Source organism: Rattus norvegicus, chromosome 10 (genome assembly GCF_036323735.1).
Source record: "Rattus norvegicus strain BN/NHsdMcwi chromosome 10, GRCr8, whole genome shotgun sequence".
NCBI lineage: Eukaryota > Metazoa > Chordata > Mammalia > Rodentia > Muridae > Rattus > Rattus norvegicus.
This window is the reverse complement of record NC_086028.1, coordinates 72,381,238-72,406,083: the sequence shown is the minus strand read 5'-3', so window position 1 is coordinate 72,406,083 and position 24,846 is coordinate 72,381,238. Positions and strand designations below refer to the sequence as shown.

Here is a 24,846-nt window from a genome sequence, read left to right as displayed (position 1 = left end):
TTTTCTTTCTTTCTCTCTTTCTTTCTTTCTTTCTTTCTTTCTTTTTTCTTTTTTTCGGAGCTGGGGACTGAACTTAGGGCCTTGCGCTGGCTAGGCAAGCTCTCTACCGCTGAGCTAAATCCCCAACCCCTACAGGACTCTTTTTGATGTGGTGTCTCACTGAGCCTAAAGTTTTCTCGTTCAGCTACACAAGTTGAGCAGCAAAGCCTCCCAACTCTGCCTCCCCTGTGCTACAACTGCAGATGTTTACTGACAGACCAGCTTTTTACACAGATGCTTGGAATCTAAACTCCAGTTCTCATCTTTAAACAGTAAACACTGTACCAACTAGGCTATCTCCCAAGCTCTGAGGTGTGTTTTTCTGAGATAAGATCCTGGTACTTAACCCAGGCCAGCTTCAAAGACTGGAATGCACACCATATAACCTTACAAGTGTTAGAAACACAGCATCACACCTGGCATCTTCCTTTTTTAACCTGGTTGTTCCTATGTGGGAAATAAATATGGAAAACTTTATGTATAGAAATCATTCTGTGGCCTCTGGGGATACAGTTTAATGACAGAGCATCTGCCTAATATGTTTAAGGCCCTGGGTTCAATATTTTAATAAGACAAAAACAAAAGCAAACAAACAAAAAACCAGGCTTGGGAGATGGTTCAGTAGTAAAGTGCTTGCCATAAAAGCATGAGGGACCTGAATTCGGGTCCCTGGTACTCCCATTTTAAAAAGCCGCCCTACCTACACATCTAACACTGGAAAAATGGGAACAATCAGATCTCCAAAGCTCCCAGCCAGCCAGTCTAGCCAATCAGTGAGCTCCAGGTTCAGAGAAAGACCCTGTCTCAATATGATTGATGATAATGAAGGTTATCATTGACCCCGGCCTCCATGCACACATTCACGCACACATGCACAAAAATATGTTCACACACGTATGTCGTGTGTACCCATACACATCTCACATCTCATGTTCAAGATGGACACAGTGGGATACACCAATGATCTAGCACCTGGGAAGTGAGGCCAAGAGTCAGGATTTCAGTCATCCTTCAGTACATGGGGAATCAACAGGCCAGCCTGGGCTACATGAGCCATACTGTAGATAAAAACATACTAGATAGGTGTGGTGCCTCACACCTGTAATCTTAGCCTGAGAGAGGAGGATTTCTTTGAATTCAAGGCCACATCATAGTAAGTTTCATAGCAGCCTGTTCTAAGCAATGGCATCCTACCTAGTAAAACCTGAGAGAAATGGGTGAGTGTGAGAGAGAGCCTTTGAACCTTTGAAATAAAAATTGAATTGAATCATGGAAAACTTACAGTCTGGCTGTCAAAACTATTTGCTGTTTTGCTGTGTTCACATTAGAATGGAATTTTATTATGTATCTTTAATGTCTCATTTCGTAATTAAAGTTTGTACCATCACCGCCAGAGGAACGGACTCCATTAGTTACTGTCTCTGACCTGCAGCGCATTACCCTGAAACCAAACTCCAGGGTGTTGGCAACTCGAATTAAAAATGTCTTGATGTAAGTAAGGAAATTGCACAGTTATTCTCTGCTGCTACTGAAAATGTGATTTCTTATTAAATGTAATTTATTGTTGTGTGTGTATGTTAGAGGTAGGGAAAATGCACACAAGCCACTGCCCTTGTATGGAGGCTGGGAGAGCTTGTGGAGTTGGTTCTCTTTTCTCACTGTCACATGGATTCTGAGGGATCACATTGGCCATCAGGCTTACGCAGCAAGGGGTCCCTTGCCCATTGACACACTTCACTGGCCCTTTTTTGCCCTTTTTTTTAAAATTTTTATTATTTTATATGTATAAGTACCCTGTGACTCTATTCAGACACACCAGAAGAGGGCATCAGATCCCATTGCAGATGGTTGTGAGCCACCGTGTGGTTGCTGGGAATTGAACTCAGAACCTCTGGAAGAGCAGCCAGTGCTCTGAACCTCTGAGTTATCTCTCCAGCCCAGCATGCATCCCTTCTTAAATCATAAGCCGAAATAAACTCTAAACACCTTTGATCACTCAGGTGACTCTCTGAGTGCTAAGCCAACCTGGTCTATATAGTGAATTCCAGGATAGCCTGAGCTACATGGGTGGGGGCAGAGGAAGAAAGAACGGCTACATGGTACATGACCCTATGCTGTATCTGCTGCTATTTTCTATTATTATTATTATTATTATTATTATTATTATTATTATTATCATTATCATTATCATTTTTATTATTATTATTATTATTATTATTATTATTAATCATCTTTTTTTGGTGACAGGGCTCCTCTGTGTAGCCCTGGATGTCCTGGAACTTACTCTGTAGACCAGGCTGACCTTGAACTCATAGAACCTGTGCCCCCTGAGTGCTGGGATTAAAGGCCGACATCACCCAACCTATTGTTACCATAATGTAGGAAAAAAATTTATATAAAATTGACCTGATTTAGAAAAAGTGGTGAAGGGGCTGGGGATTTAGCTCAGTGATAGAGCGCTTACCTAGGAAGCGCAAGGCCCTGGGTTCAGTCCCCAGCTCCGAAAAAAAGAACCAAAAAAAAAAAAAAAGAAAAAGTGGTGAAGTCTGTGAAGTTTAATGTTTATGTCTTTATTCTCAGTACTCCTGGTAAAAGCCAAATCGATCTCCGGAAACTGCTGAGAAAAGTCGAGGTAGAAAGGTAAGACCCTCTCACCCCCGCGCTTTCCAAGTCACTTTGGAAAGTGGGAATAAAACCCAGCTCTACTCTTCTTCACAGGAGCCCAGGTGGGACCCCTCTTAACAATAAAGAAAACATGGATACAGGAACTGGGCTCACTCCAGTCATGACCCGAGCCTTAAGGAGAAAGTTTCAGGTAAGTCTGTGTAGGGAAACAAAAAATGCAAACTTAAGTTCTCTGGTTCATTAGCCTGAAAAATAATTGCTATTAGTTCTGAGAGTGTAGCCTGGTGTGCATGAGGGCCTGGTTTAATGCCAAGCACTGGAGGGAGGAAAAGAGGGAGGGAGAATAAGCTAATTTCTTTAGAATCAAAAGTACTTATTTATATATTTCAAAATAGGGTCTCACTATGTAACTCTCAGACTGACCTCAAGTGCATAATCTTCCTGACTCAGCTTTTAGGATAATAGGTATGTTCCACTACTATAAAAAAGTAGCTCGTTCCCTCTCTCTCTCTCTCTCTCTCTCTCTCTCTCTCTCTCTCTCTCTCTCTCTCTCTGTTTTTCAAGACAGGTTTTCTCTGTGTAGCTTTGGCTGTACTGGAACTCATTTTGTAGACCAGGCTGACCTCATACTCACAGAGATCCACCTGCCTCTGCCTCCCGAGCACGGGGATTAACAGTGAGCCATCATGCAGCTCTCTTAGCAATGACCATAGTTAATAATAACAGACTTTGAGGGATAGCAGTTAAGAGTGCTCTCTGTTCTCCCAGAAGAGGTGACTTGGATTCCCAGCATCCACAGCAGGCACTTCCCAATCTCTTGTGACTCTGGCTCCAAGGGCATCTGACAGTTCCGGCCTCTGGAGTACTCATAAGTACATTCACATAGTTTAGAAATTAAAAATTAAAAATAGCTGGGCGGTGGTGGCACACGCCTTTAATCCCAGAAGTTGGGAGGCAGAGGCAAGCAGATCTCTGAGTACAACGCCAGCCTGGTCTACAGAGTGAATTCTGGGACAGCTAGGACTATGCAAAGAAACTCTGTCTTGAAAACAAGAGAAAAAATGTTTAATTTGTAATAATAAATCAAGCCAGGCAATACAGACCTCTCAGCCTAGTACTTGGGAGATAGAGGCTGTAGGGTCACAAGTTGAAGGCCAACCTGGATATATAGTGAGTCCCTGGTTTCGGCTACAGGCTTCAAAATACAAACAGATGAAGAAGCCTGTCTTGTTGGTACAGACTTAAAATACTTGAGAGGATGAGACGGGAAGACACTACAAAGTATTTCGAAGGCTTATATAGCTTAGTGAGTGTTGAGGCCTGCTCCTTTTAACATAACTGTAGCCATTTTGTTTTCAGTCTCCATTTTGCTCATGGGTGAAATTAAGTTCAGGCTCTCAGACTCTGCTTCCCACAAGCAACTATCCATAGCTGACACTGAAAGATTCTCCTCAAAGGTCATAACACTGGTTGTATTACTTATGCTCTGCTGTGTTACAGTGCCCTGAAACTCCCTGTCCACCACCTGCCCATCACCCCTCTTATCCCACTTTACTTTGTCTAGTTAACCAAAATGCCTTCTGAACTTCTTTTTTTTTTTTTTTAAGATTTATTTAATATATATGAGTACACTGTAGCTGTCTTAGACACACCAGAAGAGGGTATCATCTCATTACAGATGGTTGTGAGCCACCATGTGGGTGCTGGGATTTGAACTCAGGACCTCTGGAAGAGCAGTCAGTGCTCTTAACCACTGAGCCATTTCACCAGCCCCACCTTCTGAACTTCTGAACTTGATCTTTCCTGTAAATAGCCTGCCCTAGAGGCTGGAGAGATGGCTCAGAAGTTAAGAGCACTGACTGCTCTTCCAGAGGTCCTGAGTTCAATTCCCAGCAACCACATGGTGGCTCACAACCATCTTTAATGGGATCCGATGCCCTCTTCTGGTGTGTCTGAAGACAGTGACAGTGTATTCATATATATAAATAAATAAATCTTTAAAAAAAAATACCTCCTGACAGCTAAGATCCGCTCAGTATTAATAACCATTTGGAGGTGATTCATTTATAAGCATCATTTAATAAAAAAAAAAAAAAAGCCTGCCCTAAGAACAAACTGCTAACACAGTTAGGTGCCCAAGTCATTTTTTGTGGTCCTGTTCATTCGGTCTTGGGTGTGCATTCAGTAAACTATTCTTGCTTAATGAGACAGTGTATGGTCTGTGTAGCAATTCCTGAACCTCAACATCGAGCCTTTGTCTCAGGATAAGAAGCCAAAAGAGGCTGAAGTGGAGCTCAGTGAGAAAGCCCTTCCCCACCAAGCATGAGGGACACCCCATGTTCACCTGCCACTGCTACACAGGCAAGCAAAAGAGACAACAAGCAAGTGAGAGAATGATAACTTTTCATTCTGTTTGCTTTGCAAATGCTTTAATAATTTGGTATTATTAAATTCTATGAAGAAAATAAAAACAATGTAGTTTACAGCTAGGATTACATTTCTCCTTTGCTAATGAATGTTTGATGATTTAATTTCCTTTAGAGATAATTTACCAAACACTCCCTGTATGGTAAGCACTGTGCTAGAGTACCAGGATTAGAATGGTTAACAAAGGCAAACACAGATCTGCTTGTCTTTTTTTTTAATATCTGTAGTATGTATTTTTTTTAATGTATGAGTGAGTACTCTGTACTCTGTCTGCATGTATGCTTGCACAGCAGAAGAGGGCATCGGATCCCATTACAGATGGTTGTGAGCCACCTTGTAGTTGCTGGGAATTGAATTCAGGACCTCTGGAAGAATAGCCAGCTCTTAACCACTGAGCCATCTCCAGCCCCAGGTCTGCTGTCTTAAACTTTTCAGTCCATTGGAAAATATAGATGTGAATCAAAGAATCCCTTATTATCGCATCCCATAGTAAGTGCTCTTAAGGAAAGAACTAAGGGGGCTGGAGAGATGGCTCAGCGGTTCAGAGCACCTGGCTGCTCTTCCAGAGGTCATGAGCTCAATTCCCAGTAACCACATGGTGGCTCACAACCATCTGTAATGGGATCTGATGCCCTCTTCTGGTGTGTCTGAAGACAGCTACAGTGTACGCATATATAATAAATGAATAAATAAATAAATCTTTAAAAAAAAAAAAAAAAAGGAAAGGACTAAGGTTTTGTTGGAACCCATGACAGGATGTGATCTAGCCCAGATGGCCTAGTCTAGAATATTTCCTTACATAATGATTCTGGCAAAGACATTTAAAGAATAATCAGGAAGTAACAGAGAGAGGGTTGTCCTACCATAAATGTCAGAGAAGAGAACGTCCCAGACAACAAAAGAACAGCATGTGTAAATGCCCCATTCTGAGGGGCCTAATGGCCTATAAAACAACCTGACAAATGACAGCCAGGCTGTCTCCAGAGAGAACCTGATGGAGGCCACAGATGAGCATGGTGTTGGGAGTCAGGCTGTGCTGTGCACTGCTAACAGGAAAAGGTTGGACAGCGTTCTCATTTCTCCTGCTTAGGTGAGCCATGTGAACGACATTTTTTTTTTCTTTTTTTCGGAGCTGGGGACCGAACCCAGGGCCTTTCGCTTGCTAGGCAAGCGCTCTACCACTGAGCTAAATCCCCAACCGTGAACGACATCTTTTCCACACCAGTTTGCTTAGTCATCTTCCCGATCTCCAGTATTACTGAATCTATAATGAGAAGCCATCTTCTGCCTCCCCTGCTGGAATGCTGGGACTTGGGGTTGCTGGACTTGTGACTTTGAACACTGTAGTTCCTTCTTCCCATGGAGCAGAAGCACCAGAGCCTTCTGAGATGAAGGGAGGAACCTCACAGAGGCCTTAGGCACTTCCTTTCTCTATTAGCCAAGACCCTGCTACCCTTGCCCCACCCCATAACTGGAACAATGTGCTAAGAAACAGACACCAATATGATGATGGTGGTGGTGGTGGTGGTAATGGTGGTGGTGGTGGTGGTGATGGTGGTTAGTTGGTTGGTTGGTTGGTTTTGGTTTTGAGACTGAACTCACCATATAGCCTAGGCTGGCCTCCAACTTGTAACAATCCAGCCTCAGACTGTCAAGTATGGGGTTCCAGACATGAGCCATCATTTCATGCTCTCTTCTGTCCTTAATATATGGTCCTCGTGGTGTACAATGACAGTGCTTCCCGTAGACTTATATCCACATCTCAGACAGGCAAAAGGAGAAGTCTACAGACAAGAGGCTTGTTAGCTTCTGTTTGTATCGGGAAGGCTGGGAAAGGTAGCTAGGGGTGCAAAGCGGCCATACGCAAAGCAGCACAGCTTTGTTGATAAGGAAGAAGCCCTGTGTCGGCCCTAAGAACACCATTCACGGTGTAACTATGAATTTCTTTTTTATAGCTGGCTCATCCTCAAAGCCCTACTCAATCTCTGCCGCTTTCTACAAGCAACTTTGATGAACAAAACTGAGAGCAACTCGGCCTGACTCCGTGGAGTGACTCATACAATGACAGACCAGCCCTCCCAAATGTTAATGTTCTAAAATATGTATAACTAGATAAGTGTAATTCTTAAAGACTCAGAGTGAGTATGTCTGGAGCCTACACATACTGTGGCATAAAGGCATTTGGATATTTCCTGGCATTCATGATGGTAAGGGGACCAGACAAGATGAGAAAATGCAGCCTGCAAACTAATGTTTATCCTGGCATTACCCAGTTTAAGTTAGAATGGCTATTCAAATTTAATTCCATAGGACCTGGCAATATGGTTCAAAGGATAAAGACACTTGCCACCAAGCCTAATGACTCAAGTTCAATGACCAGGGCACAAATGGAGGGGTAAAAAGAACTATGATATATGCCCCTTCGACACACAAAATTATTAAATATGTTAGGAAATACTAATGGTATAAATAGTTTGTTATATAAAGGTATCTATGACATTAAGAATGTAATCTGAGTCCTCCTCCTCCTCCTCCTCCTCCTCCTCTTCCTCCTCCTCCTCCTCCTCCTCCTCCTCCTCCTCCTCCTCCTCCTCCTCCTCCTCCTCCTCTTCTTCTTCTTCTTCTTCTTCTTCTTCTTCTTCTTCTTCTTCTTCTTCTTCTTCTTCTTCTTCTTCTTCTTCTTCTTCTTCTTCTTGGGGCTGAACCCAGGGCCTCACATGTGCTAAGTACATACACCCTGAACTGTACCTTCAGCCTTTATTCCTTACTTTTTATATCTGCTGTCCACTTTCCAGCAGTCAAATAAGTTCTTCATGATTTCAGCATGAATCCTCTATTTTCCAGAATGCCTTGCCAAGGATTCTCTGTGGTCCATGGCAGTTTTATCATGAGCCAGGTTCCTGCTTTGCTCCTTACCAGCCTGTGTATTTGCTGGCAGTGATGTGTCTCCCACTGAACTTCCTTCATTCTTGTTCGACTAGAGCTGTCAGACTTCGCAAATAAGAATACAAGGTACTCCATTAAATTTGAATTTCAGATAAACCACAAAAAAACTTTAAGAATAAATCTGCCCTACCAAACAAATATTTGAGTGTTACAGATGGAACTCAAGGTCATGAATGTGCTGAGCTAGTAGACTACCTCCTGAATACTGAATGATGTGCACATACATTGAAATACTATGTTTAATTCTTTGCAGGGAGTTCAGTAATACAGTGCTGGTCTAGAATGTTTATGACGCTGGGTTCAAACCCCAGTACTAACACACAAACATAAATATACGCACACTCATTCATGTGATGGTTAATAACAATTATCTACAATTACCTGGAAGATGGCTTTCCATCTTGATTAGGTTAATTGAGATGGGAATACCTACCCTCAGGGATAGAGCACCCTAAGCTGTAGATGCAACGTGACCAGCTGCTTTAAGCTCCTGCTGTCTTGATCCCTTCCACAATGGAGTGTATGATAGAACTATAAGCCAAAAGGAACCCTTCCTTTTCTCAGCTATTCCATCACAGCAACTACAAAACTAACTAATAATTTATCATACCTATGTATATATGTGTTATTAATTCTCTGAAATTCACATTTAACTGAGAACCTTATATTTTACCTAGCTACCTTGTTTGTCCGTTCCTAAAAAATTGCAATTTATTTCTGGGATCCCATGGTTTACTACATGTCTTCATGGCACTGAACACTATGTAGCGACAGCCAGGATCCCATCACCTGTGTTCTAAGGAGAACAGATGGGTAATTCCCATTAAAGTGCATGTCACTCAAGGGGCAAAAGCTATCTTCAGTCTTCAGTGCGGAGGAGTCTCAGGGCTTTGAGCTGAACAAGTGCTTCTTGCAAGTGAACTGAGCCACACTCCCAGCTCCAGGATCATCTCTGAAGCTGTTACCGCACAACGGTAAGAAAGGAACCTTGCCACAGAGTTGTATTTCCAGAAATCCCATCATTTCTATTGACTGATATTGCTTTGAGATGCATAGCATGGTGTTGGAAAGTAGACCTGGGACAGTATTCAGCACCTGAGAGTCCTGTTATGCGATCCACATGTGTGTTTATGATACAGAAGAGCTACATCTAGAACCAGCTGGAAGGTCCTTTGTCTGTAGTTTGTCAGGCAGGCTTTCATGCAGCTCATTCTGTCCAGGGACTGTTTAGCCTTGGACGACCTTGAATTTTACATCTCCCTTCCCCCACTTAATTGCATTGCTAGGATTAAGGAAAGCACCACCAAATCCAGCAGAAATTTTGATATTGTGTAAAAATAATATATATTGTGTAAAAATAAGGGACATGATCACTGAAAATAAAGTAAGGGTTTGTAATAGAATGTTCTCTCGGGGGCAATTATAATGTTTACAATAGAAATAAACCACTATGTACTGTAGTATATATAACAGAAATCATTTGATCATTCTTATGGCACAAAAGGCTTTTTTAAAAAAAACAAACAACAAACTAGGCTGGGCATGGTGGTTTCTGCCAGTTGTCCCAGGTACTTGGAAAACTGAGGTGGAGGGAAGTTAAGTTCAAGACCTGCAGCCAGCCTGGGCAACTTGGTAAGAACCTGCCTCAAGGGGTTGGGGATTTAGCTCAGTGGTAGAGCGCTTGCCTAGCAAGTCCCCAGCTCCAAAAAAAAAAAAAAAAGAAAAGAAAAGAAAAGGAAAAAAAGTAGAAATCTTCAGGTAAAACACTTATAAAGCTGCTACTGCTGTTGTGTCAGTATTAAAGTGTACCCTACTTTAAATTGTTTACTAGTTTTTTCCATAGAATTTATATGCTTTTTTACTGTAAGCACTTGCGTACCCTGCACATTGTATGATTTTATTAAACTACTGTTTATTGTATGCTTTCAGCATTCATGTTTTGTTCATTTTGAGACAGGGTCTCACTGTCTAGCTGAGCTGGCTTTGGGACTCCTTATTCACAGAGATCCACCTGCTTCTGGATCTCTGGAATGCTAGGATTAAAGCTGTGTACCACTACAACACATTTTGAGATTTAAAAAAGCAAACAAAGCCAACAAAAGACATGGGGGCTAATGAGATGGTTCAGCCGGTAAAGGTGATTTCTTAGTAAGCCTGGTGGACCTGAGTTTAATTCCTGGATCCCATATAAAGGTGAATGGAGAAAATCAACTCCACAATGCTGTCCTCTGATCTCCACATGCCCACTGTGACAGGCCTCTCCACATACATCAGTATATACACCTGGTAGCAGTAATAATAATAATGAGGAGGAGGAGGAGGGGAAGAAGAAGAAGGAGAAGGAGAAGGAGAAGGAGGAAAAGAAGAAGAAAGAAGAAGAAAGAAAAGTTGTTTTGTCTTTTTTTTTTTTTTTTTCTTTAATGAAAAGAGCTGGGCACGATAGTGCCCACCTTTGATCCCAGCACTAGGGGGATCTCTCTGAGTTTGAGGTAAGCCTAATATACATTGCAAGTTTGAGGCCAGCCAGGGCTACCTAGTGAAAACCTGTCCAAAGAAGAGAAAAGAACATTGGTGTGGGATGTCGCTCAGTTGATAGACCATGTAGCATCTACTAAGAATCAGGGATGGTTTTGAATACCTCTAGGAAGTAGAGAAAAGACCAGTCAGAAGCTTAAGGCCATCCTCAGCTACATAGCAATTTCAAGACTGGCACAGGTCAAATGAGAAGACCCTGTCCCAAGTAATAGTATCGACAAAAAACCCTAGGTTGAGGAGGGCTCACCAAAAGGAAGAAAGAGGTGGGGAGTGGTATCGTTGAGATAGCTCAGTGGGTGAAAGTGCTTCCATGGAGCCTCACAGCTTTTATTTTTACCACGTATGTGCTTACGTGAGTGTCCTCGTGTAATTAAGTGCCCTGTGTGCTGGCCTAGTGCCCAGGAAGGCCAGAGAAGTTTTCAGATTCCTGGACAGGGAGTACAGGTGACTGTGAGCTGTCTCATGTGATACTGGAAACTGAACCTGGTCCTCTGTGATAGAAGCAAATTCTCTTACCTGCAGAGCCATCTCTCCAGCCCATGCCTGACAACCTGAGGATCCCAGATGACAGGAGAGAACCAGCCCCCAAAACTAGTCCTTTGACTTCTGTATGTTAATCAAAGTATGCACATTTATACTGCACTACACACACACCATGCACATTTACGTGCCACACACAATAAGGATGTAAATGTAAAAATACTCAGTAGACATTGTAAGTGCTATGAAAAGCAATACTATCATCACTTCCCTATCCTTAGTAACCACTGGCCTGCTTGTTACAGTAAATAGCTCCTGGCTCCATCTCCCGAGAATGGGATTACTACTGGGTTGGGGATTTAGCTCAGTGGTAAGGCGCTTGCCTAGCAAGTGCAAGGCCCTGGGTTCAGTCCTCAGCTCTGAAAAAAGAAAAAAGAAAGAGGGGTTGGGGATTTGGCTTCCATGCAAGGATGACATGAAAATTCATGAAGGCTTCCATATTTTAAAAAAACAAACAGGAGTTGGTTGAGAAGAATTAATGGAATTCCAGTATAATTTAGTATAGTATTTTTTTAAAAAAATGCACAAGGTTCGGTTCCCAGCATTATATATAATAAATATTAATACGACTCAAGTTGTATTTCTCTGCTGTGGGCCTTTGTTTTTCATGGGGCTAGCGATGCAACCTAAGGCTTCTTAGCAAGTGCTCTGCCACAGGTACACTCCCATCCTAAAGAACTCTCAATAAAGATGGATCACAGCAGTATGCACAGTGAGTACTCTGTGTCTATGTTGTTTCATTGCTGCCATTTGACTTCCTAAGTAAAATGCTGTGGACGTACGTGACCTAATTCTATGTCTACCTTTAAACCGAAAGTATTGTAAGAAATGAAAAGTGCAGATGGTATACATCTATAATGCCAGCATTTAAAAAGAAGTGAAGGTAGACAGATCAAGAGGAATAAGAGTTCCAGGCCAATTGAGCCTACAATGGATGGGGAAGGGATAAGGAGAGAGAAAGAATCTATTACAAATGTAGTCAGTGGTACAGCATGTGCCTAGCATTCACAAAGACTTGAGTTAGCTCCCCAGCAACACACACACACACACACACACACACACACACACACACACACACACACACACAATTTATATTTCTACTACGTTAAATTATTATAATTTCTACAATTGTTTGCTTGAGACAGGGTTTCTCAGTGTAGCCTTGGCTGTCCTGGAACTCACTGTTGGCCAGAGATTCATCTGCTTCTGACTCTCAAGAATTTTCTACAATTCTTTTGTTGTTGTTTATTTGTTTGTTTTGAGACAGATCTCTTAAATAAGCTCAGGATGATCTTGAACTTTAATCATTCTGCCACCTCCCAAGTGCTGGGGTTGCAGCATGGACCACTACTGGATACAAGCCAGGACTTACTGCATTAGCTCTCCACCTCCACCCTACACTTGGCCTATTTCTTAAAGATTAATTTTGGTGTGGTATGGTGTGTGTGGGGGGTGTGCGTGCGTGTATTCTACAGCCCTTCTTCTCCTATTTTGGAGCTAGTACCTAACTCTGTAGTCAAGGCAGGGCTTGAACTCAAGGCAATTCTCCTGCCTCGCCATCCTGAATGTTGGAATCACAGAAGTGCAATATACTTGGCTATCTTCAGAAAAGACGAAAGTATAAGCAACCTCCCGCGCTGAGCTGCTAGAAGGATCCGTTGGAACTGTTGTGGGTTTTGGCGTATTCTTTAAAATTCAAATTGCATCCAATCTATCTTTCGACGTCTCAATCTCTATCGTCTCGAACTGAGCAAATGAAGCGCTAAGACCTTGCAGGACACTAAAAAGCAAGGGAGTGGAAGGGAGTGGGTGGGGACAGGGACAGACACCCGGAACTAAAGTGAGAGAAAAGCAGGGACTGAAATACGGAGGAGGGATTTCACATCAGGACCGGGTGGGTTGGGATTAGTGAGGGACCGGAAGAACGCTGGAGGAAGCTCTTTCTCTGCCATGGCGGGGCCGGTCAGCTTGCGCGAGCTTCTCATGGGGGCGTCAGCCTGGCTGGGCTCTGAGAGTCCCGGAGGTCCCTCCGCTGAAGGCGGGGGGAACGCAGCTGCTGCGCCCGAGCCACCGTGGAGGGAGGATGAGATCTGCGTAGTGGGAATCTTCGGCAAGACGGCTCTGCGCCTAAACTCAGAGAAGTTCTCTCTGGTGAACACTGTGTGCGATCGGCAGGTTTTCCCACTCTTTCACCATCAGGATCCTGGGGATCCAGGGCCTGGAATCAAGACCAAACCTGTCTCTGTCGGAGAGGCCGGGGGAGCCGGGGACCCGGGGGCTGCTGCCGGGGATTCACTTCGCGGAGGTATGGCTACGGCGGAAGGTAACCGAGCTGAGCCAGGTCCCCAGGACTTTAGTCTTCTGCAGGCCTATTACAATCAGGAAAGCAAAGTTCTGTATCTTATTCTCACTTCCATCTGTGACAATTCACAGCTTTTGCGTGCTTGTCGGGCTCTCCAGAGCGGTGAAGCAGGTGGGGGCCTCTCTTTACCACATGCAGAAACACACGAGTTCTGGAAGCATCAGGAGAAGTTGCAATGTCTCAGTCTCCTTTACCTCTTCTCTGTCTGTCATATCTTGCTCCTGGTTCATCCGACTTGTTCCTTTGACATCACTTATGATCGAGTATTCAGAGCCCTGGATGGACTGAGACAGAAAGTACTACCCCTCCTCAAAACAGCCATCAAGGATTGTCCTGTTGGCAAAGATTGGAAGTTAAATTGCCGACCTTGCCCACCTAGACTCCTTTTCCTCTTTCAACTCAATGGAGCCCTTAAGGTGGAACCCCCTCGGAGCCAAGATACAGCTCATCCAGATAAACCCAAGAAGCACTCTCCCAAGAGAAGACTGCAGCATGCCCTGGAGGATCAGATCTATAGAATCTTCCGCAAGAGTCGAGTCTTGACGAATCAGAGTATCAACTGCCTCTTTACAGTACCTGCCAACCAAGCTTTTGTGTACATAGTCCCCGGAAGCCAGGAGGAGGACCCAATCGGCATGCTGCTGGACCAACTTAGGAGCCATTGTACCGTGAAAGACCCTGAATCTTTGTTGGTGCCCGCACCCCTTTCTGGACCTAGGCGGTACCAAGCGATGAGACAGCACAGCCGGCAGCAGCTTTCCTTCCACATTGATAGTAGCACCTCGAGTTCTTCAGGCCAGCTAGTGGATTTCACTCTTCGAGAATTCCTGTGGCAGCACGTGGAGCTGGTCCTGAGCAAAAAAGGTTTTGATGACAGTGTGGGCAGGAACCCACAGCCTTCCCATTTTGAACTGCCTACTTACCAGAAGTGGATCTCCGCAGCTGCAAAGCTGTATGAGGTGGCTATCGATGGGAAGGAAGAGGACTTGGGCTCACCCACTGGGGAGCTAACATCTAAGATTTTAAGCAGTATTAAAGTCTTAGAAGGGTTTTTGGATATAGACACAAAGTTCTCAGAAAACCGGTGCCAAAAAGCTTTGCCCATGGCTCACAGTGCCTACCAGTCAAACTTGCCGCACAATTACACCATGACAGTCCATAAGAATCAGCTCGCTCAGGCTCTTCGGGTATACAGTCAACATGCTCGAGGTCCAGCCTTTCACAAATACGCCATGCAGTTGCACGAAGACTGCTACAAATTTTGGAGCAATGGCCATCAGCTCTGTGAAGAGAGGAGTTTGACCGACCAACACTGTGTACACAAATTTCACTCCTTACCTAAATCAGGTAGCCAAAAAGTTCCCGACATTTTGCACTGAAAACTTGAGCTGTGCTTTTAGTATTAGTGTGTGCTTGTATGGGGTGTGTGTGTATGTGTGTGTGTATGTATGTATATATGTATGTGAGTGTACCTGGATTATTTGGTATGTGGGGGTTTTGTTGTTATTGTTGTTGGTTTTTTTAAAGAGCTCTGCAGAAATTTTACAGTACTTTTTTTCCCTTTGTTTTCTGTTGTTTTTTTGAAACAAGATCTCTATTTAATCCTGCCTGGATCTGGAACTCACTATGTAGATAGACCAAGCTGACCTCAGAGTCACAGAACTCCTCCTGCCTCTGCTTTTGAAGTCCATGTGCTACCATACCCAACTAGTAAATACTTTCTATTTTAATTCTTAAAATTACATTGTGTGCGCGCGTGCGTGCGTGCGTATGTGTGCATGCGCATTCGTGCATGCATGCATATATGTGTGTGTGTATACATATATGTGTATATATATGTGTGTGTGTATATAGTGTATGTACTTGTGTGTGGATATATGACTGTGAAATTTATGTGGAAGTCAGGACAATTGTAGGAGTCAGTTTCCTCCTTTAACCCTTGGGTCCTGGGATAGAACAAAAGTACCAGATCAGCCATCTTGTGTTGTGGTTTGCCCTGGAGTTATCTGTATTTTGATGCTAATTCCACTGCCCCAAGGACAGCTGCCTAGTCACATACTCAAGACTCTGGTGACTTCACCAGAACCTTCTCTCCTTTGAATTTGTAAAATACAGGTGAGGGGCAGGTACAGGATAGAAGGAAACCTGTCATTGGAGGAGAAGGAAGGATGGGTAGGAGAGAAGTTTGAAGGAAGAGGAGGAGACTGGAACAGAAAGGAGAGACAGGAGGGAGAGGGAGAGAAGCCATGGCAGGTGATGTTAAGATTCCACTCTGTGGGGGTTGGGGATTTGGCTCAGTGGTAGAGCGCTTGCCTAGGAAGCACAAGGCCCTGGGTTCGGTCCCCAGCCCCCCCAAAAAAAAGAAAAAAGAAAAAAAAAAAGATTCCACTCTGTGTATTTACAGGATGTTATTAATGTTCTTGAGGGATGGATGGTACTGGGCTCTGTATTATATTTTACCAATTGGGTCAAAGATCATTGTGTTGTGTGTTCTTTTATATGATGGCTTGAGTATAGGAAAGTGTGCGGCGGCAGGAGACTCTGGGGCGCCTCAGAGTTGGGATGTGTGTTTCTGGCATGGAAACCTGCCTTGGGAACTAGATAGGTAGAGAGACTGCTGCCAGGCTCAGAGAAAGGCCATCGGCAGTGTGATAGGGGATGGAGCAAAGCGGGTGAGACGCTTTGCTGACTGAGAATTAAAATATCCAGCAGATATCTTGGGGAATTGCGGTGCCAGACCTAGCTGGGGATAAAAGACAACCCTACTTTTTTTACTTTTTACATTTTTACAACAACAATCGAACTCAGGTACCACATGAGCCTTCTTGCCAGCCCTAAATTTGATCTTCTACCACTAAAACAAAAACATCACCCACAACTAGTTTTTCTTAACTTAAACAATGAACTCTAGTGAGTTGGTAGATGAAAAGTTTTAAGTGGCATGAAGTTTCAGAAAACGTATGCTCACCCTTTATTGTAAAAATTTTTTGTTGAACTAATAGGAATACATTGAAAAGGAAGGTCACGATGATATGACACAAAAGGGGGAAAATCACTTAGAAATTTGACTTTTTATTTACTTATTTTTGGGGCAGGGTCTCATGATAGACTAGGCTGACCTTGAACTCTTAGAGATCCTTCTGCCTCTGCCTCCAGATTGCCACACTTGTGTGCACTGCAGATATGAATGAGGCCCCAAGTCTCATCCTCAATGCTGAAAAAAAGGGAAAATCTTTATTATTGTGTATTTAATCAAGATTTTTGTTGTTTGCTTGTTTGTGTGTGTATGTGGTTTTTAATTGCCAGTGAACTATTTGAAGAATTTGGGGGGTCGACTGTTGTAGAACACAAAGTAAAGTTGGCTCTGCGTCGTCTTTGTGTGATTACTAATGATGGTTACACCTTCCAGGAGAAAAACCAGAGGCAGATAGGAACCCTCCTGTGCTCTACCACAACAGCCGAGCCCGCTCCACTGGAGCCTGCAACTGTGGAAGGAAGCAGGCCCCTCGAGACGACCCCTTCGATATCAAGGCTGCTAACTATGACTTTTACCAGGTAGACTCTGAAGCTTTCCTTCTCTCTTAACGACTCAATATTATCCACAGTGGAATGCCTAGAAAAGCCAAAGTAACTGCAAAGGTGAAGAACAGGGCAAGTTCTTTATGTGCACTCTTGGTTTTTTGTATTTTTTAACCATCCTTTATACACATACATTAAGTATATAAACTATTAGAATGAGACAGTTGAGTTCTTTTTTAAAGACTTATTTTTACTTATTTGGAAAGAGACCTATTTTATGTAACTCACTAGTTAATTAATTTTTGTGGCAGGGTCTGTGTATTCTGGCTGTTCTGGAGCTTGCTATGACCAGCCTATCTTCAAACTCACAAGAGTTCTCCCTGCCTCTGCCTTCTGAGAGCTGGGAGTAAAGGCGTGAGCCACCAGGTCTGGCTTAGGAAGCTTTTATTATCTAGCTCAAAAAAAAAATCCATTATCACAATCTTATGTTTCTAAAATTCCTTATCAATGATGTTTTTATTTAAGTGTTTGTGTGTGTGAGTGTGTATTGCATGCACATGCCTATGGACATTGAGGGTATTGAACCCACTTCAGCTGAAGTTATGTGTCTTGAGTTTTTGCATCCGTGTGTCTGTGTGCACCGTGTGTGTACATGGTGTCCGCTGTTGAGGGGTGGGTGTAGCTGTTCTTTGCTACTTTGTGGGTTCTTCTTTCTTCCACCCTTCTCCACCCCTTTTCCTCCTCCTGTTTAACCCCATAACACTAGATAGGAGAGAGAAAAGGATAGAGGAAGGGAAAGAGAGAGATCCCCGAATAAAGTCGGGTTGGGAAGGATGCAGCATTGTCACTGGGCTACTTTCTACTGACCAGGGAAACTCAGTCTTCCCTCAGATATATAATTTTCTCTTCTTGTTTCTTCTTGGCACACTCGGCCAACAACAGCCCACCCCAACTCTTGGGGCTCTAGCATTTATATGCCCTCTGAAAAGTCCCCAGAATTCCAAACATCACACAATCTCAGGAACTACCTGCAGCTGGCAAAATCACACCCCTGCTAGAGCACGAGGTAAACCATAGTCAGCTGCTCTAGACCATCTGAAGCAGCTCTGGAACTAAAACAAATACATGTTTCTCTATTTTTTCAAAGAAACCGAGACTCCAAAACTCTCACTACAGGCGGGGGACCTTTGTCAGGCCCATGCAAAGTGTGCCGCTGAGAAATTATGCTGAGATATTTATTGGAGGAGGGGAGAGCTCCTTTTTGGAGCTGGAAGATGAGGGAAGAGTTGGAGGCACACAGACAGAGAGGCAGAGGGAATGGGAGAGAGACAGACCAGACAGGAAAGGAATGAGAGAGCACGCTGGGGTGGCTGGGAGCCCCCTTATGTGCTGCACTCAGCACACCTGGCACACCTGAGGAGGAGGGCGGTGATGTCAGCCACCCCTAGGTCCCTGAGGGTAGGTCACTGGGAATGCCCAATTACTAATTAAAATCAGAAGAAGGTATGGGATTCCGAGACAGGAGTTACAGTTGTGAGCCACCATGTGGGTTCTGGCAAGAACAAGTCCTCTTACCCACGGAGCCATCTCCCTGCATCTCCACTGGCATGGTTTTAAAGAGAAGTAAAATTTCTGGTTATGGGGTTGGGGATTTAGCTCAGTGGTAGAGTGCTTGCCTAGGAAGCGCAAGGCCCTGGGTTCGGTCCCCAGCTCTGAAAAAAAGAACCAAAAAGAAAAAAAAAGAAAAAAAATTTCTGGTTATAAAACCACTCCTCCAAAACAGCCTTTTTGAATCCCTTTTTCTAAGTGGGTCAGTGCAGCAAATGTGTTCAGTGACTCTTGCTAATTCTTATCACACTAATGGTCACTGGGATTAAAAACAGAGCTCTGCTTAGAATCACTCACTGCCTAAAGGAATAACTCAGACTGGATTCTTCTGGAATATAGAAATAGTTCTTGCTACTTCAGTACCCAGGAAATTAAATTCATATATCCATGTGACAGGGAAAAAAAACAAACCTCCATGTTCTTCTTTGCTTGTCCATTGATTGCTGATCCCGCTCGTTAGAGTGTAGTGTGTGTTTACTTGTTTAGAGACCACTAGCTCAGGAGGTCTGGAACTCACTCTGGCCCAATGCTAGCTTTGAACTTTGAGTTCTGCTTCACTCAGCCTGCCTCTCAAAGACTGCATTACAGGCACACACTACCCACTCTCTGCTCAGTAAAATGTGTGGGGTTTTGTTGGTTTACTTATTAAATGAGCGGGGCTGGGGATTTAGCTCAGTGGTAGAGCGCTTACCTAGGAAGCGCAAGGCCCTGGGTTCGGTCCCCAGCTCCGAAAAAAAAAAAAAAAAAAAAAAAAAACTTATTAAATGAGCAAAGAAGACCGTATTGTTTGAAGTAAAAAGTTTCTACTTCTTATTTCTCTTTATAGCTTCTGGAAGAAAAATGTTGTGGGAAATTGGATCATATCAATTTTCCTGTATTTGAGCCAAGTACTCCAGACCCTGCTCCGGCTAAAAATGAGCCCTGTCCCACCCCAGCAGACTCGGATGCCGAGAAACTGAAAGAGAAAGAACCTCAAACCCAAGGAGAGGGCACAAGCCTCAGTCTGGCTTTGAGCCTGGGCCAGTCAACAGACAGCCTAGGCACCTACCCAGCTGATCCGCAGGCAGGAGGAGACAACCCAGACGTGCATGGGCAAGGAGAAGTAAAATCTGAGAAGAGACCAAACTTGGTTGACCGGCAGGCATCCACAGTTGAATATCTCCCAGGCATGCTACATTCAAATTGCCCAAAAGGCCTCTTACCCAAATTCTCCAGTTGGTCTTTGGTTAAACTAGGCCCAGCCAAGTCTTACAACTTTCATACAGGTTTGGACCAACAGGGCTTTGTCCCAGGAACAAACTATCTTATGCCTTGGGACATTGTCATCAGGACTAGAGCTGAAGACGAAGGAGACTTAGACACGAACTCCTGGCCTGCTCCAAATAAAGCTATTCCTGGAAAGAGAAGTGCGGTTGTGATGGGCAGAGGAAGGCGGAGGGATGACATAGCTCGAGCTTTTGTTGGCTTTGAGTATGAAGACTCTCGAGGTCGGAGATTCATGTGCTCAGGGCCTGACAAAGTAATGAAAGTGATGGGAAGTGGACCGAAGGAGTCGGCTTTAAAAGCCCTCAACAGCGACATGCCCCTGTACATCCTGTCCTCGTCGCAGGGCAGAGGGCTGAAGCCACACTATGCTCAACTTATGAGGCTTTTTGTTGTAGTTCCTGACGCTCCTTTGCAGATAATACTGATGCCTCAGGTAGGGGATGCAACCCTTCTCTTACAGGACAACAACAACAAAAAAAAACCAGTGTTTTGCTGTTTATCTTGGGGGTTTTTTTGGTGGTCTTTAAGGGACAAATCAGGGAAGCCCATGTTGACTTGGAACTGAACATATAGTTTGATATCTCTACCTTCCAAGTACTGGAATTATGTGTGTGTACCCTCTTCCTTATCAACTGTATCCCAAGCCCATGATAATTATTGTAATTTGCATGTTTGTTTATGACAGTCTCTTGTGCTCCAGGCTAGCCTTGAACTCTGACCTTCCTGCCTACCTCCTTGGTGCTAGGATGGCCAGGATACACACCTACATCTAGTTTAGGTAGTGCTAGGGATTGAACCCAGGTTTCCTGTTTCCTTGATAAGCACTGTACCAACTGAACTCCATCTCCCACCCTTTGATTTTATTACTTTCTTTGGGGTTTTTTGTTTGTTTGGTTTGGGTTGTTTTTGGTTGTTTTTTTTTTGTTTTGTTTTGGTTTTTGGTTTTTGGGTTTTGTTTGTTTGTTTGGAAACTGGCTCTTTCTGCTGCCCTGGCATCCTGGAACCTGAAATGTAGACTAGGCTGACCTAGAACTCAGAGTTCTGCTACATGATAGATGTGCTCTATCATGGAACTGCCTTCCAGTCCCATATCTGCATAAACATTTTGTTTGCATTTATTTACCTATTCATTTATTTGCTGTCTGTGTACTCATTGGTACACTAAGCTAGCCCTCTACTCGCTAAGCTACATCCCCAGGTACCTAATTTCTTTTCAAATCCAAGAGATCTTTATTGATTTAATGGTTACAACTGTTAGAATTTAATTTAACCCTAGTTTACCTGATGATTTAGACGTACAGTCAGAAACAAACAACCAAACAAGCTAGGCTTGGTGATACAGGCCTTTAATCCCAGCACTTCAGAGGCAGGTGGATCTCTTGAGTTTAAGGGCAGCCTGGTCTACAGAGTGAGTTCCAGGAAAACCAGCCAGGGATATGGAAGGAAAGAGCCTATATCAAAACAAAAAACAAGGGGTTGGGGATTTAGCTCAGTGGTAGAGCATTTGCCTAGCAAGCGCAAGGCCCTGGGTTCGGTCCCCAGCTCCGAAAAAAAGAAAAAAAACAAAAAAACAAAAACAAAAAAACAACCAAAACCTAGTCAACAGAAAATGGAAAAGAGCTGACATCCAACTGGGCAAAGTGACCCAGGAATCACCACAGCTTCCTCATTCCTGTTCATTGTAGCTGCTTGATCTTCCGCGTTCTTAGAACCCATTGCTGTTTAGACAGACAGTTCTCTCAGGTGTTTCTTATTGAGAAATCTAAAAAGTAATTTTGTAACCTGTGTTTTTCAGGTTCAACCAGGCCCACCACCGTGTCCAGTATTTTACCCAGAAAAACAAGAGCTCACTCTCCCACCTGATGGCCTTTGGGTCTTGAGATTTCCTTATGCATATGTGACTGAGAGAGGACCTTGTTTCCCTCCTAAGGAGAACGTGCAGCTCATGAGCTACAAGGTGCTCCGAGGAGTCCTCAGAGCAGTTACACAATGAGTCTTCCAGCCGCTCCGCCCCTGACTGAAGCTGCTGATTGTCTTCTTGTTTTTGATGTTTGTGAATTTTTTTAATGTGTATTCTGTGTTTTCCCAAAACCCAATGTGTTTTGGTTACAAGTATTCAGTATTTGGACAATAATTGTTCCATTATTTCATTATAATTGATATTTATTGTAAAATCAATAAAAGTTTGTTCTACAAAAAAGGATACAAAATGTATACTTGGTATCTGTTTTGTCTTTTTGTTTCATTGTCATAATAAGGCTTATTTTTATCATAATTTAGTGTTCTATCTTTCTGGTAAGTAAAATAATAGGGGCTGGAAACCTGGCTCTTAAAAAAGCACTTGTTGCTCTTTCAGAGGATCTCTTTGGATTTCCAGGAAGCACAAGGCTCATAGCTGCCCTGCCTGTAACTCCAGGCCTAAGGTTTCTCTGTGTATCCCTGGCTATCCTGGGACTCGATCTGTACAATAGGCTAGCCTAGAGATCAGAGATCCTCCTGCCTCAGGCTCCCAAAGCACTGGGATTAAAGTGCACCATCAGCGCCCAGGAAATTGATGCTCTTCAAACTACTTGAAAGCAAGGTCAGTATATCCCAATGCCTATAAGACCTGTGCTCTGGAGTTTAAGGCAAGCCTATAACAACTACATAACAAAACCCACCTCAAGTTAGAAGACAGGATGTTGTAGCGCTTGCCTGTATCCCACCATTCAAGATAGCAAGATTAGATGTTCAAGGCCACCCTAGACTACAGTGAGGTAGTTGGAAGCCAGCAGGAACTATGAGATTAACAGAACAGAATACAAGAACAAGGTGATCTAGATTATCACCACAAGAATTGAATTGCAAAATCTGGTATAGCCCTGGCTGTCGTAACTAGCTTGCCTCAAACTCAAAGAGATCCACCTGCCCCTGCCTCCTGAGTGTGAACCACCATGCCTGTCGATAGACTTATTTTGAATTGGGGCTATTTACGTGTATGACTTTTACCTGCATGTACACATGTAGGTGCACCATGCACATGCTTGGTGACCAAGGAGGTCAGAAGAGGGCATTGGGTTCCAAACAGCAACGGAGGAGGAAGGAAGGAAGGAGGAGGAAAAAGAAAAAGAGAAAGGAAACAAGTGCTCTTAACTGGTTGAGTCATCTTTCTAGCCTCTGGCCTAAGACTCAATACTCAGCCTCAGTCTCTCTAGTATTACAGATGTGTGCTAACAAAAAACTTTGAGTATTAGGCATTGAATTCAGGTCTCAAGTATACCACTGAGTTGTCATCATCCCCACTGTCGTTTGTTCTTTGTATTTGAAGGCAGTCTACCTTGAATTCATTCTGTAACGCAGGCAGAACTAGAATTTGCAATCCTACTGCCTCGGCCTCCAGAGAAGCTGGGATTACAGACCTGTACCCTCAGGCCTGACATGTTAAATACCTATGCTATGAAATAATTTGCTACATGTATAAATCTCACCAATCTATAGTAACTTTTCCCAGCATATGATCATCGCCAATTGTGGTTATGTTATTAATTAGATAAGTGCAAAATAAGTTGAGACCCAATGTAGTGTAATTGATCCTATTTTCCCAGATACATTTTAGAATACTGTGAGGACAGGATTCGATATTTTGGTCTCAATGTATGTGAATTAGTGTTTACCATATTTCTAAAAGCTGCTACTTGACCCAGCCAAAGGGCTCAGTGGGAAAAGGTCTTGCATGGTGAAGGAGAGGACTACCTCCCTTAGGTTGTCCTCTGCCATTACACGGGCACACATATACACACAAAACAAGTAAAAGCATAAAAAAATAAACAATGAGATAGGGTTCCGGGCAGCAACCCTTGCCCTGCAGTTCCAGTTAATCAGGTGGATGAAGCAAGAACTCCTAGGCTTGACCCTAGGAGTTTGAAGCCAGCTTCAGCTGAGTACTGTGATTCAGTTGTTTCCAGTGTTTTGTACTGGGAATTAAACCCCTGGCCTTAAGGGAAGACAGACGCAGTGGAGCTCTAGCCTTGTCGTCATGGTGAGTTCCAGGTCAGCCAAGTAAGACCCTGTCTTCTTAAAGAAGAGAGAGATGGGGGGTGGGGGTGGGGGGCAGGTACTGAGAAAGGGAAGGAGGCACAGAGAGGAAGGGGGAGGGGAGGAAAGGGGAGGAAAAGGGAGAAGCAAAGAAAAGAATCCCAATATTTAGAAGGCAGAGGCAAGCTGATCTCTGTGAATCAGAGGCCAGTATGTGGTCGACACAGTGAGACACCCTGTTTCAATCAACAAAACAAACCCAAATCTTGAACATGCTTGGAAAGGGCTTTACAACTGAGCCACAGCTGCAGCCTTTGTGGTTAATTATTTTGTATAAAATATCTGCAGCTGGGCATGCCTATAATCCCAGCACTCTAGAGGCTGAGGGGGGAGAATCAGGAGTCCAAGGCCTATCCTCTACTACATAGTAAATTCAAGCCCAGACTGGGATACATAAGATCCTATCTCACAAAACCAAGACCCTGTCCCCTTAAAAGGTGGTTCCTACTGTATTTCTAGTTTGTAATGTGCGAGTTGCCAGCCTTTATAGGAAAGGGTTTAGTTGTCAGTTTCCTTATTCATATTTATTTTGTGCTGGGGCTTGAATCCGGTACGATCTACCAACTAGGCTAAGCCTTCTAGCCCTAGGTTTCTTACCCGAACTGTACGTAACGAGTTCGAGGCATCGGTAACAATTCTTTGCTTTTCCCACAGAAGGGACTAGGACCTGCCCCGCGAAATCCTCCTTTGAAGCACATTTCCCAGTTACGCCAGATTTTCCTGAAGGCTTTCCTGGCTTGAGAGCGTTTTCGGGGTAGGGACTGCCAAAACAAAATTAAACAAATAAAACCACTGGCAAGTTTCCAACCTCCTGTCTCAAGCTCTTCTTAGAAGCACCTGCGGGTGGGACCGCAGCAGCCGGACAGCCAACGCTCCGCGCCGCAGCGCGCCTGCGTATCGGAGCC

At 43.7% G+C, this 24,846-nt stretch overlaps 2 protein-coding genes and 1 long non-coding RNA gene across 7 annotated transcripts in view; 2 read left to right on the top strand and 1 right to left on the bottom strand.

The window, feature by feature from the left end:
• Nucleotides 1-9,957, top strand: part of Prr11 (proline rich 11) — a 44,517-nt gene extending 34,560 nt beyond the window's left edge. For 2 of the 4 annotated variants that reach the window (XM_063269395.1, XM_039086373.2), the window contains 4 exons: nucleotides 1,415-1,530; nucleotides 2,620-2,679; nucleotides 2,758-2,854; nucleotides 7,047-9,957. In XM_063269395.1, coding sequence (XP_063125465.1) covers nucleotides 1,415-1,530; nucleotides 2,620-2,679; nucleotides 2,758-2,854; nucleotides 7,047-7,115 — 342 coding nt within the window. In that variant the 3' untranslated portion in view covers nucleotides 7,116-9,957. Of the gene's footprint in view, nucleotides 1-1,414; nucleotides 1,531-2,619; nucleotides 2,680-2,757; nucleotides 2,855-3,059; nucleotides 3,130-7,046 lie in introns of all 4 variants that reach the window. The other 2 variants (XR_357799.5, NM_001108287.1) reach the window with 2 other exon arrangements.
• Nucleotides 9,958-12,337: 2,380 nt separating this feature from the next.
• On the top strand, nucleotides 12,338-22,072 carry Smg8 (SMG8 nonsense mediated mRNA decay factor). Of its 2 annotated transcripts, NM_001398589.1 has the most exons (4): nucleotides 13,039-14,821; nucleotides 16,884-17,029; nucleotides 19,428-20,300; nucleotides 21,663-22,072. In NM_001398589.1, the coding sequence occupies exons 1-4, from the start codon at nucleotides 13,063-13,065 to the stop codon at nucleotides 21,858-21,860; spliced, it is 2,976 nt and encodes a 991-aa protein (NP_001385518.1). In that variant the 5' UTR covers nucleotides 13,039-13,062; the 3' UTR covers nucleotides 21,861-22,072. The 2 variants fall into 2 exon arrangements, 1 of the variants encoding a protein (NP_001385518.1); XR_010055155.1 differs by lacking the exons at nucleotides 19,428-20,300; nucleotides 21,663-22,072 and adding an exon at nucleotides 15,065-15,184 and having other exon boundaries at nucleotides 12,338-14,821; nucleotides 16,884-17,016.
• LOC120095167 (uncharacterized) lies at nucleotides 16,527-24,707 on the bottom strand. The gene is made up of 2 exons (XR_005490401.2): nucleotides 24,539-24,707; nucleotides 16,527-16,688 (listed from the first exon to the last, which is right to left on the bottom strand). It is a non-coding gene; the product is annotated as an uncharacterized LOC120095167 (long non-coding RNA).
• Nucleotides 24,708-24,846: the final 139 nt, after the last annotated feature.